This window comes from Monodelphis domestica, chromosome 7, assembly GCF_027887165.1.
Source record: "Monodelphis domestica isolate mMonDom1 chromosome 7, mMonDom1.pri, whole genome shotgun sequence".
Classification (NCBI taxonomy): domain Eukaryota; kingdom Metazoa; phylum Chordata; class Mammalia; order Didelphimorphia; family Didelphidae; genus Monodelphis; species Monodelphis domestica.
Window position 1 is genome coordinate 277664103 of NC_077233.1, and position 19705 is coordinate 277683807.

At 38.0% G+C, this 19705-nt stretch overlaps 1 protein-coding gene across 2 annotated transcripts in view; it reads right to left on the bottom strand.

Moving 5' to 3' along the window:
• The window catches only part of NFX1 (nuclear transcription factor, X-box binding 1), an 87386-nt gene that overhangs the window by 63532 nt on the left and 4149 nt on the right, over positions 1 to 19705 (bottom strand). For both annotated transcript variants that reach the window (XM_007497896.2, XM_007497898.2), the window contains exons 2-6: positions 18400 to 19407; positions 15400 to 15561; positions 10795 to 10872; positions 8555 to 8660; positions 3442 to 3513 (exon numbers count right to left, since the gene is read on the bottom strand). In XM_007497896.2, coding sequence (XP_007497958.1) covers positions 3442 to 3513; positions 8555 to 8660; positions 10795 to 10872; positions 15400 to 15561; positions 18400 to 19407 — 1426 coding nt within the window. The remainder of the gene's footprint in view (positions 1 to 3441; positions 3514 to 8554; positions 8661 to 10794; positions 10873 to 15399; positions 15562 to 18399; positions 19408 to 19705) is intronic.

A 19705-nucleotide genomic window follows, 5' to 3' on the forward strand; every position in this document is an offset into this window, starting at 1 on the left:
GGGATATTGTCTGGTCTTAGAGCAATAATGACAAGCACCAAATAAGCTCGAGTACTTCACCCAAGACATTAAGAGAACCAGAGTGTTGGGTGGTTCCCCTTTGGAAGATTATAGAACAATATGTAGAAGGTCAAGATCACAAGATTCGAAGGATGTGATCAGCTCTGAATAAGGACATGTCCATCTAAGAAAATCAGGGGCAGGCATCCCTTGGGGTTACAGTGCCTTCACTGTAGCAAAGAATCCAACAAGTCTTTCATATCATCATGGCTACAAGTAAGAAATTTGAGTGGAACAAAAGTGAAAATGATCATTCTGGATTTATTAAAGGACTGATGTTCATCTGGACAGGTTTCTAAGGTACAGTTCCTGGTCCTGTTCTAGCTGACATTTTAAATCAATGAAGGCAATGACTACAAGCTCATCCAATTAAACGATGCCTGCATGGTTGGAAGGATAACTGCTAAAATAGTAAATGAAACAGAATTATCTCTAAACTTTAAAAGCCTAAATCATATTTCTTTCCTTAGGTTAAAAAAAGTAGCAGAGATGTAACTAGAAAACTTTATGCAGAAAAGACAACATATGTGTGTTGTTGACTTGACAGCTACCTAAATAAATCAATGGTGAGATGTGGCTGCTAAAAGAGAAAATGAGTCTACATTAATGGTTGCTGTCTACCAAAAGGAAAATAAGGGTATCACTATATTCTGTGATGGTCAAACTATTATTTTTCAATTCTGGGTGCCACATTATAGAAAGCATGCTGATAAATTGCAAAGTGTCAAGGAAGCCCACCAGGATGGCAAAATCTGGGCTTAAAGTAATATAAAATCTGGACTTATGAAAGTAAACTTAAAATATATATTGTCATGCTGAGGAACTAGAGATGATTAACCTGAAGAAGAGAAGTCTTAAAGGAAATTTAATTGTTTAGTTGACTTATAGTATCTGAAGAGATATAATGTGGAAAAGTAACATACAATCCCTTTGGCTCTAGAAGAATGAATTAAGACCAATGAGTAGAAATTACAAGTAGATTTCAGCTCCACATAAGGTAGAACCCCCTAAAAATGAGTTATCAGAAAAGACAAGCATTTCTTCATAAAGTATGTTTTCCCACCAATAGAGGTGTTTAAGTAGGATCTAGATAACATGGTAAAGATACTGTAGTGGAGTTGCTAGGAGATGAACTATTTAAATTCAAATGCTCCTTCCAATATGAGATTTTTCTGATTCTTCAGAAAAATGAAGAGTTCTCTTAAAATATTAATAACTCCCTAATTGATCTTTTTCATGTTTTAATTTTTGTATATCAGGTTTGCTTAAATTAAGGCACACTTATTTAAAATATGTTGTATGAGGGAGAGCTAGATAGCACACTGGATAGAGTACCAGATCTGGATTTAGGAAGGTAAGGGTATGGGGGGGGAGAGGGGGAGAGAGGGGGAGGGAGGGAGAGGGAGAGGGAGAGGGAGAGGGAGAGAGGGGGGGGAGGGAGACATAGAGAGACAGAGGCGGGGGTGAGAGAGAAAGGGAGACAGAGACAGAGAGAAACAGAGACAGAGACGGAGGGAGGGAGGGAGGGAGGAAGGGGGCAGCATTGTGTAGTGAATACAAAAGGGCCAGAAAAAACCTGGGTTCAGGTCTGGCCTCTGACATACAAGCTGAATGACCCTGGGCAAATCAATTAACTTCTTGGTGCTCAAATCTCCTAAGACTGTAAGCTACAAAGAAGGTGCTGAGTTCCATATCCAGAAATTCCCCGAATCAATGAAATCACAAGTCCAGCCCCTATCCCTATCACCCCTAGGAAGGATGTCTGGTAGTCAACTGTTCCTTTATCCAGGCCAAATTCTTCAGGCTCAAACAATGCAGGTCCTTGTGGCAGTTCCTCATTATATATGCTGCTGCTACCCTATTCTTACTCATAGTTTTGAATCAGTCTAGCTTTCTTTGATATCTATAACCTCTGAGAAAACTAGGGCAATGAAAGAGACAGGATGGTGAGTGCCAATTATCTGGATGCTACTTGCATGAACCACAGACAGATACTTTAGCTCTTTTATATTTTCAATTCCTGTAATGCAGTCTTCACAGTATTATCTAACCTCCCTGCCGTTCCTGTTTTTTTAAGAATTCCCTCTATAACGTAACATATAAGGAAGTCATATCATGTAATGCTTATATGGCATGGCAGAACATGGGAATCCTAGGGGGCTGCCTGAGGTCCACAGGGGTTAAATGATGTGCCTAGCTTCAAAGAACTAGAGGATATAAATACTCAGGATGGCTATTCAAGGATTAAATTATTCTTTTACTTCTTATGAACTAAAACAATATACACTCACCCACAACAAATAAGGACATATATAGATTTCAAAGATATACTCAATTAAATCTATTACAGAGATTGTTGGATTAAATTTATTTAGACCAGATCATAGGGATTGGATTATCCTTGTACTGAAGAAAAAACAAACTGTCTTTTGAGTGTGTTTGAAGTCCTTCAGGTTTTCACATACTTAAATATTGTGCCCTGTGGCTAATATTATCAGCTGTTTAATGTCTACTAAAGAGGAAAAAACAAGCAAACAGCAAACTGTTCATGTGTCCATATTTTTGTGACAATAAACTGATGGCTGATTTGAGATAACATAGCTTGGTAAAAAAAAGAACTGGATTTGGACTTGCAAGCTCTGCCATTTACTCAGACAAGTCACTTATCTGAGCCTGCTTCTTCATCTGATTATAACTGCACTAGCCAGAGGATTGCTGAGTTGGATAATATAATCAGAAAATGTCACATAAATGTGAGTTGTGAGCACAGCAAATGGTATCCTGGCAATATTTGTGCTCAAGGCCAATTGCTCTTGGTATTTTTTTTAAACCAAGGGTATTTTAAAAATCTTTATATACAAACAGTAGGCAATGTGGTCTTGGAGAAAAAAGTATAGTACGTGAAGTCAAGGAGATCTGAGTTTGAATGCTTCTCTGTCACTTACCAGGTAGGGAGAAGCTACTTAATGTCTCTGAACCTTCAGTGAGGTATTCTCAGATTACAGGGAGTGTTGGAGGCAATTCTTAAATCAGTAATTCCTATACCTATGAAATCACATCTCCAAACAAGGGACTTATAAACAAGAACATCAAGACAGATTTTTTTTAAAAAAAAGACTAAATGATTGATTGTGTAGGATACCATGAATAGATTTGTCCACACAGTTTTGCTGGCTTACTAAAACAGTGCTCAAAGCATCCTAGGCAACCCAATGTATTTTATTGCTATAAAAATTTAAAGTGAAACAAGTAAGCAATTTATTCTTATTAAACCAAACAGACTGCCCTAATGACCTATTATATTTTACTAAATAGCTTAAATTCACAAGTAGAGATTAACATAAAAATCACTTCTTTTATAAACCAAAATTTTAACCTCACCTTGTTCGTCCACATTCACACGTCTTAGTCATAAAGGCAGGGCATGAAGGGCAAGGTCCTGGATGGCAAAGACTAAAAGAGAAATATATTAATGAACAAAGGATTATACTGATAAGTTAATCCAATAACAAACTGCATATATTCTATCATAAAGAATGATACAGCAAATGATATTAAAAATGTTCAAACAGAATTTGTCTCTCTTGATTCCTGTTTAAATAAGAAGACATGCATGTGAATACTCCAGAGATCCATTTTTATAAAACAAACTCCCTCAGTCTTTCAGATGACCAATGAAGATCTTAAAAGATATTTTATTTTCCTAATTACATGTAATGACAATTTCCATCATACATTTTCTGAAATTGTAAGATCCAAATCTTTCCCTTCCCTCTCCCTTCTCAGAGATGGTAAGTAATTTGATCATGCAAAATACACTTCCATATTGGTCATTGTTGTATGAAAATATTTATATAAAAACATCAATGAACAAATGTGAAAAACAGTATGCTTTGATCTGCATTCAGACTTGAACAGTGTTCAATGAAGCACTTTAGGCTTTCTGATCTTCAAAGTTGGGCCCACTATAAAGAACGTAGACCTCTTACTGGTCATTTGCTCAACTAGGAATCAAAGATAAGATCCAACAGATGAGCAATTTACCACAGATTCAAAGATTAAAAAAAGGATTAACAGTACTGGCAAAAAATAAATGAGTCATTAGTACTGTACTACAATGCCAAAATTTTTACTTCTAATTTTATTAGTTTACATACAAGATATATTAAGATGAGATTGATTTTAAATTGACAAAAAAGTTAGACATTCAAAGAAATGTTATCTTCTTCAAAGTACAAAGCACCAAAAGATTACCTATGTGTTTTAATTATTCAAAACATATTTCTGCAATTTATCTTGGCATATTTTTATTAATATCCTATACATCTGGGAAAACTTTTATCCTCTGAAGGTGGCTTTGATTTTTATAAACAGGTCAAAAGAGCTAAGTCTGTCTAATAAAGTGATCAAGTTGGGTATGCCCTTTATTTGCTTAAAAATATGACTTGGGCAATTAAAAATTAATTTTCTGCTGCCAAAGTCAAAACTTCAGAAGATAAAAACAAATTTGAAAAATGAACAGTTGATTAAGAAGCTTGATTAAGTGTTGATTAAGTGCCTGAAGTTCCAACGCATTTTTGTGTCATGAATCCTTCCGACAATCTGGTGATGCCTTTGGACCCCTTCTCATTAAAATGGATAATATGAAAAAAATATTTGTATCTGCGCTTTTTGTGGTGGCAAACAACTGGAAAACAAGGAGGTGTCCATCGATTGAGGAACGGCTGAACAAATTGTGGTATATAATTGTGATGGAATACTATTGTGCAATAAGGAATAATAAACTGCTTGATTTCTATATGAACTAGAAAGACCTCCATGAACTGATGAGGACTGAAATGAGAAGAACCAGGAGAACATTGTACACAGTAACTGAAACACTGTGGAATAATCAAATATAATACTCTGCTAGGAATAACAATGCAATGATCAAGAACAATCCCATGGAACTTATGAAAAAGAATTCTATCCACATCGAGAGAAAGAACTTTTGGGAGTAGAAATGCAGAAGAAAAATATATGATTTATTACTTGGTTATATGGGTACATGATTTGGGATTGTGGTTTTAAATTTAAACAAATATGAATAACATGGAAATCGCTTTTTAGTAATAAGACATATATAAACCAGTGGAATTGCTTGTCAGCTCCAGGAGGGGGGAGGGAAGAGGGGAGGAAGAGAACATGAATCATGTAACCATGGAAAAATATTCTAAAAAAAAAAAAATTTAAATAATGTGAAATAAACAGGAATCTAGAGAAAACTAGAGAAATACAGTTATCAAAAGATTTTTTTTTCCCAAAAAGTTTGCAGGCCTCAGGTTAAGAACTCTTGTTCCAGACCAATATAGAAATGGCAGGTTTCTGGCTGAAGATGAAGTATACCTAAAAATATACTTGCCTGGTACTTGAAAAATCTAATTAAAAGACCTTTAAACTAAAAAGGAGGAGAGAAAAAACTACCCACACATATTCAAGCCAGATACCATAGAGACCAGCTCAAAGTAAGAATACCAATATAGATTCCCCCCAAACTCACAGGAAACAAATCCAAGAAAAGAAATTGAAATAAAACCCATGTCCATATACAAAATGCTCAAAGTAGAGGAGCAAACAAGACAAACTAAAAATCCTGACAAGGGGAGGCAAGTTTGATCTCATAATTACCTCTGAGACCTAGTGGGATTGAACTCATTGCTGGAGAGCAACCTTTTTTCACACAGAAGAGAATAGATAAAAAAGTACGAAGAACTGCACTGAATATTAAGATAACAGATTGATGGAAGGGAAACCAAGAACCAAAAGGGGGGAACAAGGTAGAGAACATGTGGCAGATAAAATTGGTAGAAAGAAAAGTAATAGTTATTATAATATATATTACAGACCACTTTGATAGGGGGGAAAAAGAGGGAAAAAATGAAGAATAAGAGGGAATAGAGCACAACACTGAGACAGAATCTTAGCATAATACAAAAACAGGAGACTTTATCCAGGTAAATGCTATAAAAGCAAATAATTTTTTCATTTGCTTTCCTGATATTCTTTCCTTCAAAAGGCAAAGGAACCACTGAAGTGAACTTCTAAATCAGATTCTCATCAACCAGGACAAATCTGATGTCATGTTAGAAATGATGAGAACTGAAGATGATAGTGATCACAGAATTAGTAAGAAAGAAGAAGCCAGGCACAGACTGATATTCAACCTAAATTTTATGATAGCAGATTTCAAAAGCTATAGAAAAATAGGGAAGGATGCAATGGACAAAGGAGATCATCCCAGGAAGGAAGGGAAACTTAAAAATGACATTATGAAGGCAAAAAGGAGACAGCTAGATGGCTCAGTGGAAGGTCCTGAGTTTGAATTTAACCTCAGATGATTCTTAGCTTTGTGACCCGGACAAATTACTTAACCCCTATTGCCTATTCCTTACCACTCTTCTGTCTTGGAACCAATACATTGCATGAATTCTAAGACAGAAGGTAAGGGTTTTCATTTAAACAAAAACAAACAAACAAAAAGCCCACAAAGACAAACAATTCCCATTTTAAAAAAAGAGCAGCTCTCTAAAAAGAATGAAGTTTATACATGGGGAGCTATATCAACCAATTTATAGATTATTTTTGAAAGACACATATAAAGGGGTTGGGGGAGCCAGGAGAATAGACATTAGGGTGGCACTGTGCTGTAATCAGAGATTTAGAAATGCTGAAGTTCACAATGACTTAGAGCTGGTGAGGAAAGCTAAGGAAAAATAAGTTTTTCAAAAAAGATCCCTGAGGAAAAAAAGACTGAAGCAGGGACAGTAAGTAGCACTGCTCCCTAGAAAGGAGATAATCATAACTAAACAATGGAAAAAAGAAAAGCTGCCAAATTCTTACTTTGCTTCTCTTTTCTTTGCCAAAGAAAACAATCTTTTCCCTGGAGAGCACAAAAGTGGCTAACAGAGAACTGAAGCCCAAAACAGTTAAGGGAAGAAACGTACTTGCAGATGTGATCACAAGTCACTAGGGGCTATCTCTGAAAGATCTTGGAGGATGAAGGTGGACTGCTAGTAAAGATGGAGATAGGAATTTTATAGCCAAGTCTGTCTTCCTTACGAAAGGCTCCAGCATGAATTGAAATGGGTGCCTGATAAACCAACGATCAATAGCACCCAAGAGAAATACCAACAGCTCCTCTATCCAGTCCAGAGCTGCACAAGACAGAGGCTCCTGGGCCTGAAATCAATGCAATCTCTCGTAGAGGGCCAGACATCAACAAGATCTTATAGTCTCTACTTGTTAGAAAACCAATAAGGGGCAAAACCAGTTCTCAAAAGGAGTCTGTCCAAGGAGACAGAAAGAGGGCAGAAGCACTCCATCAAGAAGTGTATTAAATGCCTGTTTGCCAGACACTGTTGTAGGCCCTGGGGATACAAGTTAAAGAATGAACTCATGTCTACTCAAAAGTTGCTGATGTTGGGGAGAGCAGTGAGAAAGGCGTTTGTCTGAAACCAGGGCCATTTCTGATACTGGGTAATTGAAACAAGGAATCAAAGGGAACAAGTGAGCCAGACATGCCCGTCAGTCCTCCCAAAGACCTGAAACCACTTAGGTGTCCAGCATCCAGTTGATACCTGTCAAAACTACATAAGGAAACAAAGTAAATCTTGGCTGGTCATTGTGTAAGGAAATGGAGATAGGGCAGAAGACAATGTCTATGTTAAGTCAACAGAATATGGAGGCAGAAAACAAGTAAGGAGGTGGAAGGTGGTGCCTGGACCTCTAGAACCAGCCTCCTCCTTCCAGAACTATGGCAGAGAAGTCACAGAAGCATCTAGTCAACAGAAGGGATAAGACCAAGATCTAGCAACAATATCATCCAAGAGTGTGAGAGGGGGCAAAACATGGCCCTAGAACAAAAAATGTCAACTATTAAAAAAAAGGAAAATTATGGGTTAAGAAAAGACCAAGGGGGCAGCTGGATGGCTCAGTGGATGGAGAGCCAGGCCCAGAGATGGGAGGTCCTGGGTTCAAATCTGGACTCAGACACTTCCCAGCTGTGTGACCCTCGGCAAGTCACTTGACCCCCATTGCCTAGCCCTTACAACTCTTCCTCCTTGGAACCAATACACAGTATTGGTTCCAAGATGGAAGGTAAGGGTTTAAAAAAAAAAGAAAAGACCAAGAGATAAACACAAAAGAGAATAACTCCACAATAAGCACAAGTAGAGCCTCAGAGTAAGAATAGCCTGGCCCCAGGAACTCTAAGAGTGGCTGGAAGAAATACAGCAAAATAATGGGAGTGGTACTGCCAGAGAAGGGCAAATGCCCTGATTTGTTCAAAAAGAAAAGAATGGGGTCTATAACCACAAGTCATTTAATTTGACTTTACTTAGTAGAAGTAAGATTCTATTTCCTCTACCAATTAAGTATTAATAATAAAGAAGGATCTAGGATTTAACAGCCACAAATACTCCTCAAAATTATTTAGATTTCTATAATTTCAACTTACAGGTTACATGAATGTGGACAGTCCTGGCCAGGTTGTTTCCTTCTACAAACCTCACCACAACTATGTGGTATTTCATTTCTGTTCCATTCAGGATTCTTTACCTTACCTAAAATGTGATCAGATTATAAAATTAATTATAGAAACTTAAATTAATGCTTTTATTTTTTAAATTACAAAGTAGTTATAGGAACAATATCATCACTATTGGCTTCATTGATTTAAAATTTTTGCATTTAAAATTCAAAAACATATAATGTAATTATATTCATCAAATAAAGTTCCTTGATCAAGTAAAGATGTATTTATTAATGCAACAACCATTTTTAAATCATGGTTTTATTTTATTTTAAAACTTAAAATAGTATATTATTTGCATTTTTTACCTCTCACATACACCCTTTTCCTACATGCCAGTCTTATTTATCCTAGGATAATAAATCTAGAGCTAGAAGAGTCCTCAGAAGTCATCTAGCCCACTCCTCCAGAATTTACAGATAAAGAAACTGAAGCTGGGTCAGCTAAGTTGCACAGTGCAGAGAATGCTAGGCCTGGAGTGGGCAGGACCCGAGTTCAAATGCAACATCGGACACTTCCTAGATGTGTGTCCCTGGGCAAGTCATTTAACTCCCCCTTGCCCAGCTTTTATCAACTTTTCCACCTTGGAACTATTATTTAGTAGTATCTATTCTAAGACAGAAAGTAAGGGCTTAAAAAAAATCACTACAGTGATCTTCTGAATAATGTCCCTGCCTCTAGTTTCTCTCTGCTCCAAACCTTGCGCACAATATTGCCAGGTAAATCTTGCTATAGCACCAATCTGCTTTTTATTCCCTTTTTCAAACGTTTTCAATGGATTCCCACTGCCAATAGAACAGAGGTTCTTAAGCCGGGATCTATGAACTTGTTTCTTAAAAATATTTTACTATTTCAAAATATTTTGGGTTTTCTGTAATCCTGCTCTATGAATTAAAAAACATAATTCTGAGAAGAGGTTTATAATCTTCGATGTCCAAGGGTACCTATGAAACAGAAAAGATTAAGAATCTCTGATATAAAGATAGAACTGGCGTCAAGGGAGACTTGCATTCAAGTACTGCCTATATAATTTGTTAGTTGTAGTAAGTGCATAAGTGTGATTGTGGGCAAATCATTTATCCTCTGTGAATCTCAGTCTCTTCATCTATAAAATGGGTAGCTATCTCAGAAAGTACTGTGAAGATCAAGTAAAATGAAGTGCCATCATTTCTGTCAGAAATGAATGTTAACAACAGCATGGAAATAGGTTCTGATCAAGGACACATGTAATGCCCAGTGGAAGTGTGAGTCGGCAACGGGAAGGGCGGGGGGAGGGGAGGGAGGAATAGAATACGATTTTTGTAACCAAGGAATAATGTTTGAAATTGACCAAATAAAATAATAAAAAAAAAGAAATGAATGTTAAGTCTTATAATTATGTCCAAAGAAACTCTACAAATGTAAGATAAAGGTCTGATTAGATAGCACTGCATGTGAAAAGCAGGTGAGATGTCAGTGGACTGCAAAATTCAACATGAGTAAATGGTATAATATGGCAGACAAAAAGGTGAATGAGAGCTTGGGCTGCATTGAAAGACATGATGTATAAAAATGGGGCTGTGAAAGTCTTGCTATACTCTGCCATGATCTGATCTATCTTGAACAATGTATTTAGTAATTAAATTTAAGAAGAAGCTACTGGTCACTTCTGAGAGGAGTTCCCGCTTCCGTGGACTTTCTGGTAAAAGGGGACAGTGGGTGTTGGAGGAGCACAACACATACATTCTTTCACCCTTTCGAGGCTGCTTACTCATTCCTGGACTCTTTGGGCAGGTCTATCATCAGTCCTGGGTACTGCTGAAGTGGGGAACTCAGTGCTTTAACGTGGGATACAGGCGGTGGACAGACAACCTGGTCACCCCTAGCACCCAGTCCAGATCAGTGTCAATGATTAGGAACAAAAGTAGTCTCCGGGAGGCATGGGCTAGGTAAGTGCTTAAGAGCCAGAACTAACAGTCAAGCTCTGCCCGTCAGGGCCACTTCCACATACTTGTGATCCATCGTGACAGAATCAAGGATCCCAAAGGCAAAAAGAGTTAAGTCGATGACGTCTTTTGGTCTCCTTTGATTGGATAACGTGAGGCTATTATCCTCTAGTCTGGACTATGAAACTGGCTTAGATGGAACTCCCTCAAACACTTCTGTTATATGTAATTAATACTCACCACAGAAACAAGTGTATGTACTAGGAACTTGTGCTGAGACATTCTGACAAGCTGGACATCGCCAGCCTCTGTGAGCATCTGTCAAAAAAATATTAAGCAAAATGAATTTCTTTTCTTTCAAAAGCACAGTATAAACCATAAAATCGACGTGGGATCACTAAAAAGACTTTCCATATTTCTGACATTTTAAGTATCAATAACAATATATGAGTAAAGAAGGTCACATTTATCTTCTGAGATAAAGAATAAAAACGCAAATTGTGTCCATCTCCACTTGATTTTTACTATCTAGATTATTTTGAAAAAACCCATGTACAGGGGGCAGCTGGGTAGCTCAGTGGATTGAGCCAGGCCTAGAGATGGGAAGTCCTAGGTTCAAATCTGACCTCAGACACTTCCCAGTTCTGTGACCCTGGGCAAGTCACTTGACCTCCTTACCACTCTTCTGCCTTGGTACCAATACACAGTATTAATTCCAAGACAGAAGGTAAGGGTTTAAAAACAAAACAAAACAAAGCATGTACACCATGGAGAATGGGAACTGAACAAGGAACCAGAAAAGTCAAATTCCAGATCTAGAATTTAAACACCAGCAACATTTGATTTATACCCCAAAGTGAACTGAGAAAATCCTTTATGATAATATTAATCACAAGCATCCTAAAAAAAAACAAAGGAATTCTAAAATCTCAACAGACAGCTCACTTCTGTTGTGCCTCTAGAAAGCCTTGATATTACTGCAAAGGTCAATGGTTAGTTTAGGCATTGCTCACCTGAAGAAACTAAGGAAAACCTTGCTGCTATTGCACAGAACAATGAAAGACTTGTGATACTGATTTAGATGAACAAAAATTGTACATTGCCTATTAATAATTTTCCTCTCACTGGAGTAGCCTGTTAAACATCAGTGATTCATCACTGACTATAGTTATTCATTTCACATATTGTTCCAATCTCCTATACTTTCAATGCTTTCTCTTCTCTGAACTGTATCTATCATTTGATTCTGTTTCTCCAAGACTACAAAAAATTCTACTTCATACAAAGAGACTGAGATTCTTGTTATTCAGACTAGATTTGGCTGGTGGTGTAATATCGAAATCCAACTTCAGATACTCAATAGCTATATGACTTTGGGAAAGTCACTAAACCTCTGTCTGCCTCAGTTTCTACAACTGCAAAATGGGGATAATAACACATCTCACAGGATTGTTGTGAGAATCAAATGAAATTAATAAAATTTATAAAAAGTGCTTCACGCAGTGCCTGGCACAGAGTAGACACTAAAGAAATGTTTATTCCTTCTCTTCTTAATAAGTAGGTCTCTTGGGGGCAGCTGGATAGCTCAGTGGATTGAGAGCCAGGCCTAGAGATGGGAGGTCCTGGGTTCAAATCTGGCCTCCGACACTTCCCAGCTGTGTGACCCTGGGCAAGTCACTTAAGCCCCACTGCCTAGCCCTTACAACTCTTCCACCTTGGAACCAATACACAGTATTGGTTCTAAGATGGAAGGTAAGGGTTTAAAAAAAAAAAAGTTCTCTCCCAGGAAATGACATGTAATTAATTAAGGAAATATTTTATGCCCTAAACATGCAACTGGCAAAATACTAGTGGATTCTTTCTTTGATTTTTTTTTTAGCCCAAGAAAACTTAACACTTTACTGACTCAGGCTTTAGAAAACCAGGGTCAGCATTGCTGGCGGAGTTGTGAATTGATCCAACCATTCTGGAGGGCAATTTGGAACTTTGCCCAAAGGGTGATAAAGGACTGTCTGCCCTTTGATCCAGCCATAGCACTGCTGGGTTTGTACCCCAAAGAGATAATGGAGAAAAAGACTTGTACAAGAATATTCATAGTTGCACTCTTTGTGGTGACAAAAACTGGAAAATGAGGGGATGCCCTTCAATTGGGGAATGGCTGAGCAAATTGTGGTATATGTTGGTGATGGAATACTATTGTGCTCAGAGGAATAATAAAGTGGAGGAATTCCATGTGAACTGGAATGAACTCCAGGAAGTGATGCAGAGTGAGAGGAGCAGAACCAGGAGAACATTGTACACAGAGACTGAGACATTGTGGTACAATCGAAGGTAATGGACTCCTCCATTAGTGGCAATGCAGTGATCCAGGACAATTCTGAAGGACTTATGAGAAAGAAGCTCTCCACATCCAGAGAAAGAACTGTGGGAGCAGAAACACAAAATAAAAACAATTGCTTGATCACATGGGTCAATGGAGATATTGGGGTTATAAACCCTAAATGATAACCCTAGTACAAACATCAACAATATGGAAATAGGTCTTGACCAATGATATATGTAAAACCCAGTGGAATTGTGCATTGGCTATGGGAGGGGGTTGAGGGAAGAGAGGAAAAGAACATGATTTTTGTAATCCTGGAAAAATACTCTAAATTAATCAATGAAATAAAATTAAATTAAAAAAAAAGAAGAAAACCAGGGTCACCTCTCTACTATGAGGCATTTAAAATAGGACTTTAGACCACAAGAAATAATCAATGCTTTCCTCTATTTCTTATTCCATAAAGAAAGAACCAATCAATTCTATTACCTCTTAACTGACATTTAGTTAGTTTGTATATGGTGTATATGGTATAAGCTTACTAAATGTCATACCATGCTTCTCCTATTCAGTATCCTAACCTTCATATGCTAACCAATACCATGGGTGAATTGTTTGCCTCTAAGATTAAATATATACTCTTACATACCAGACCCAAGGCTGTCATATCAGATTGGGTTTACCACTAAAAACATCAGTCTTAAGAGAGGGCAAAGATACAATCAAAGGTAATGGACTTCCCCATTAGTGACAATACAATGTCCCTGAACAATCTGCAGGGATCTAAAAAATACTACCCACAAGCAGAGGATAAACTGTGGGAGTAAAAACACCGATGAAAAGCAACTGCCTGACTACAGGGGTGGAGGGGATATGACTGAGGAGAGACTCTAAATGAACACTCTAATGCAAATACCAACAACATGGAAATGGGTTTGAATCAAGAACACATGTGATACCCAGTGGAATTGCGCGTGGGCTATGGGAGAGGTGGGGGGGGGAGGGAAGAAAAGAAAATGATCTTTGTTTCCAATGAATAATGTTTGGAAATGACCAAATAAAATAATGTTTAAAAGGAAAAAAATAAAATATAAAATATTTTCACATCCATCAAAAAAAAAAAAGAGAGGGCAAAGAGTAACACAAAGTATTTTGATTTACACATACATATCAATCTTTTTTCTTATCTTTCATTTCATTCAATGACAAGGGAAATTTCAAAGCACTGATTTTTCCCATTCCTCAAATTTACAAACATCATAAAATCTAATATACATATTCAGAAAACAATGATGTCTGTCCTTAAGTAATTAATTTAGACTGTGGCATAAATGAGATGTGTTTCTTAAATCTTTTTAATGATAGTATACTGAATGTAGGTTTAAACCAAGAAACAAATCCTCATGAGACTAATAAAAAGCAACAATCTAAGTAAATATATTCTCCTACTGGTTTTGATTGAATTTTATTGCTATGGCTTTAGGATGTTAGATTAATCTTTTTTTTAAAGATCTTTTCTAATTAAAAAGCAGGGTTCCATAATGATCATCTGCTATAAGGATAGTCTACTTCTGTAAAATTGAAAATAAACTATATTTTCTTTCAAAAAGGATTAAATTTAGTTTCCTACAGATATGATCAATGTCAAAAATCATTTTTAAAACTTTAAATCTGTTAGAGTATAACTGGAAATGTTGTAAAAGAAAGCAAATTCTGAACCAAGTTTGTGAGTCAGAACCACCATCCAAAATGCAAGCCTCACTACTGGATTTAAATTCAAATAAGCGTTAGGTACAACTGGAAATATATTTGAAGGAATTTTTCTCAATTCTTCAATAAAGAGTAAAGAAGTACTTTTGATTGGAACTATCTGTGCACGTTTCATGCTGTTCAAATGAAGATTTAACTACAAAGATTTCATCTCTCTTTTTTATTAGCCATTTAGAGAAAGCAGATGCAGAGAAATTAATCTAGCCAAGATTTCTGGAAACTGGAAGGTTATCCCTTTAATTCCTATAGTCTAAACAGCTCAACGATCTCAGCTGCTACCTGAGACAGGAAAAGCACCACTAACTAATCAAGTTCAAAGAGCTTTTGATACTAGACTAAAATGGTGATAGCTTGTGCCGGGTCCCCGGAAGGAATATGACTTCAAAATAAAAAGTCAGAATGAATTAGAGGGAAGTATCTAATTAGTTCTGGGAACAGAGAACAGCAGTTAAATCAAAGTGTGATTTTACAATTGTAGATCAATCAAATCTCCTTTGGCATTAATTTCCTTAAATATTCCTTTAAAAGTATTATCTTTTAATAACTCTTTAATGTTACTGTTTTAACCATTTTAATCAAGACATACTAATACTTGGGTTGGACTTCATCCTAACATTTCAGATGACATGGCAAAGACAGCACTATGTGCCACATGCTCTCAACTACAAGCTAAATACCTAAGAGGAAAGAGAGTGGTTTGAGTTTCTGCCTTGAAAGTATAAACAAAGAGGTGAGATCAATGACACACAGACCTTCTGCTTGTGAAGCCGGTGATCGTGCCCATTTCTTAATGCAGTTCAAATGAAATACATGGTAACAGCTCTGACAACTCCAAACCGGTGCCATCATTCGAACCACTTCACAACACACCATACATTCATATTTCTCTGTGGTTAACTGTTCTATTAAAGATCCTTAAAAAAAAAATACAGGGATCAAGTTATATGCATTCTAGCTCCATACACTCCATATAATTTAATCGATGGGATCAACAAGTAAGTTTAAGATATTTTGAAAAAGGAAATGATCCCAAATTTGGGGTCAGGTATATGAAGCCAAGAATATTTTGAGGTGGAGCTTTTAGAAAAGGGATACTCACAGGCGCACATTTTCATGGATAAATGAACACTGCCAAGAGGTTGCCTAGAAACCAGCCGCTTTTTATATTTAGTGGCAAGGCTCAAGCTATAGCTTCGTGACTCCTGCAGCATAAGAACATCTATTGTGATGCTTAACTTCTATAGGGATTCCCCCTCCCCAAGAGCAAGAGGAGAGCAAGAGGTCCTAAAACTACTTTATAATTATGAGTCCAGACGTAGAGGTTAGTTTGGTGGAGGTCAAGAGGCACTGGGGGTAGCTAAGTGACTCAGTGGATTAAGAGTCAGGTCTAGAGATGGGAAGCCTTGAGTTCAAATATGACCTCACATACTTCTTAGCTATGTGACCCTGGGCAAGTCACTTAACCCCCATTGCCTAGTTCTTATCATTCCTTTGACATGGAGCCAATATACAGTATTGATTGTAAGGAGAGTGAGCGAGGAGAGCGGGAGGAAAAGGAGAGAAAGAGAGGGAAGGGAGGGAGAGGTAGGAGGAAAGGGAGAAGGAGGAGAAGAAGAAGGAGAAGGAGGAGGAGGAGGAGAAGGAGGAGGAGGAGGAGGAGGAGCAGGAGGAGGAGGAGGAGGAGGAGGAGGAGGAGGAGAAGGAGAAGGAGAAGGAGAAGGAGAAGGAGAAGGAGAAGGAGAAGGAGAAGGAGAAGGAGAAGGAGAAGGAGAAGGAGAAGGAGAAGGAGAAGGAGAAGGAGAAGGAGAAGGAGAAGGAGAAGGAGGAGAAGAAGAAGGAGGAGAAGGAGAAGAAGGAGAGGGAGAAGGAGAAGGAGAAGGAGAAGGAGAAGGAGAAGGAGGAGAAGGAGAAGGAGAAGGAGGTGAAGGAGAAGGAGAGGGAGAGGGAGAGGGAGAGGGAGAGGGAGAGGGAGAGGGAGAGGGAGAGGGAGATTCTGCCAGATTGTTCCCAGATATCTAAGGCTAGAAGGGTGAGACTGAGTTGTAGGTGGGGCCTATGGATTTAGAGCTTGAGATCAGGGACAATTCCATTTTTTTCTTTACATTCACAACACTTAGCATAGGGCTTTGTACACAGTAAGTGCTTGATATATATTCGCTCAAGTAATCTTAATAGTCACAGTGGCCACATAGAAAATGTGTCTGTTATATAACTGACAATGAAATGTAGAAAAATGGAGACTTTGGGTTATACTGTATGAGAATATCAATGTCAGGAACCATCAGGAGTTACTGACCATCGGAAGTCTAATCCTTCAAACCCAAGGCTGGTCATACCCTGGGAAGTCTCCTCTCAATGGTTCTAATTACAGGAAGAAGGGTATAAAGGCCAATGAGAAGACAGAAAGAAGTCAATTATGGCTCAATTTAAGGATAGACCTTCTAAAACTTAGAGCCGTGGAAGGAGAATGGCCTGCTTTTCTAGAAGTAATAAGGTTCTCCATCACTGAAGGTCTAAAATAAAGGTCAAAGGCCTCCTGGCATTAGAAGTGCCCTCTCTTCCCAGTGGCCTCTCCCTCTGATTGGCTTGTTTCTCTTGCGACCTCCACTTTAAGGAGGCCCAGGACAAACATGTCTTCATTCCTCTCCAGACTTCTCTATCATGTCACAGAAATCTCTCCATCCTAGAAGCTCGCTCTCCCCTGGACTAGACAGTACTTCTCATGCCAAAAGCACCTGACTTCAGCCTCTCCCTCTTAACTGGCTGGTGCCTTCCACAACTTCCATCTTAAGGAGGAGCCTCGGGCCAGACTAGCTTTTCATCCTCTCCCGCTGCACTCATCTCCACAAAACTTTCAGAGCCAGGTATCTTGTCCCTTCCTTCTCAACTTCTTTTCATGTGTTAGCTTGTCCTCTTGGCATCTAAGTTCCTTAAAAGCAAGGACCACTGCTTCTTTCTATTTGTTTTGGGGCTCTTTTTAAACCCTTACCTTCTGTCTCAGCATCAACAGTGGCAAGGGCTAGGCAGTGACTTGGTCACACAGCTAGGAAGTCTCAGACCAGATTTGAACCCAGGACTTCCCATCTCTACGCCTGGTACTCTATCCACTGTGCTATCTAGGTGCCCCTTTCTACCTGTATTGTACTTCCAGTTCTTAGCATAGTGCCAGAACTTTAATAAGCTCCTAACAAATGCTTGTAGACTCGATTTGTAAGGGCTATTTGCCAAAGATATGGTATAAGGAATTGCTATTCAAGCAAGTGTTGGGCTAGATGACGTCTGAAGGCTCTTTCAAGTCTCAGAGATCCTGTGTTTCTATTTGAACCCTTGCTCCTCTACTTGACAGCCATGTGACCTCGAATAAGTTTTCTGAACCTGTTCCCTTGCCTATAAAATATGACTAATAATAGTTTCATTACCTCCCTTGCTAGGTTATTAAATAAGTGTAATGAGTATTAAAGAGTTTTGTAAAACTTAAAGTACTATGTAAATATAAGACACAATGATTCATCCCTTTCCCCCCCTTTTCAGTGCCTTTACAACAACCTCCCCAAGATGGCCGCATCTGCTTGCCCTGTTCCTCTATGGCCACCCTTGGGCCTTCCTGACTCTACAAAGACAACAAAGCTGGCCATTCACATCAACTTTTTGTTGTTTCAGGAGGGGGGAATTATGGGAAGGAGACTAAATAGACTTTTGTTAATTGGAAAAAATAAAATTTAATTTTCAAAAACCACTTTAGTTGAATTTACCTGTATGTGTTTCTTTATTTTTTGGCACATCATTCTGCTTGTTCCACATGAGCTGCGTAGCTGCTTTAGATTCCTTCTGGAGCCGTCTTCCAGATTTCTCCATTTCAAACTTTTTATGAGATTTGCTTGTCGTTGCCAAGTTCCGATCATCACCAACAGATTTTTTAGGTCTTTCATTAAACTTGTCTTTTGTAACATAGGAAAGAGAATTTTTAAGTCTTGCATTTTTATTCTTCTGACCCTCGTGTATTTTGTGAATCTCTCTGTCTGGGTGTGGCTTATTCCACACAGTCTCCCAAGGATAATTTCTACTTAAATATCTTTTATGTTCATTTCTAGATACATCAAAGGCCCCTTTTTCTGTGACTGTGTCTGAAGAGTTAGCTTGGACAGCACCTACAGGTCTCATGTTCTCAGACACCCTATCTTTCTGCTTAGGTGTCATTCTGTTAGCCCCTTCATACCTTGATTTCCCCCCCTTAGCTTTTGGGCCCCGTCCTGAAACAGATGTCATATATGCCATTTTCTTAGGCTTTGCACCTTTGTGGTCCATGCTAGCTACTTCTTTTTCACTCTCTGAAGAGTACACATTGCTGGGTTCACTAGGATTTGCTTCACTTTCTGACCCTGTTGCAGTTTCTAAGACATCTATTCCTGTTGCTTGGTCAGAAGGAGCCTGGATTGCATGGCCTCTGGTATAATTCCTCTCACTTCTCCACTTATGCCACTGTTGATTCTGAAAGCCATGGTTCTTTGGTGTTTTACTAGAAGTCTGGAAAGAACTTTGTTTGCTCTTATATTTGTTTCCTTGATTATTATAATTGTGTTGATTTGGTGAATCTTCATGGTGAGGATCTTGACTAGAAAGCTGACAAAAAGGTGGTGAATTATTACTTCTATTGTGAATCCTACTAGATTCCAGTCTTCTTTGAATTCTGCAATTTAGATCAGGATTTTGTCTTTCATGAGGAATGAAATCAGCTGTGTCTGTACTGACACTTAAAGTACCTATTAGATGAAAAATTGACATGTCAGTCACTAAATTAGTTACCAGTGAAGGTCCAGGAGAATGTGAGCCAGGCCATACTGGTCTGAATATAGGCCATACCCCTAAAATGAGATGTCTCTGAAAGGAAAAAATATATACACATATGTATAAACTGAAAAATCATTTCACAACATTACTGCATGATTCTTCCCACCAAAAAGTAAATAAGTTTTTGCTACACAAAACTATAGGGCAGTAGAGTAAATTAAAGGGAATCTAGGAAAACTAGGAAATTTGAACATAACCAATCATTTGGGT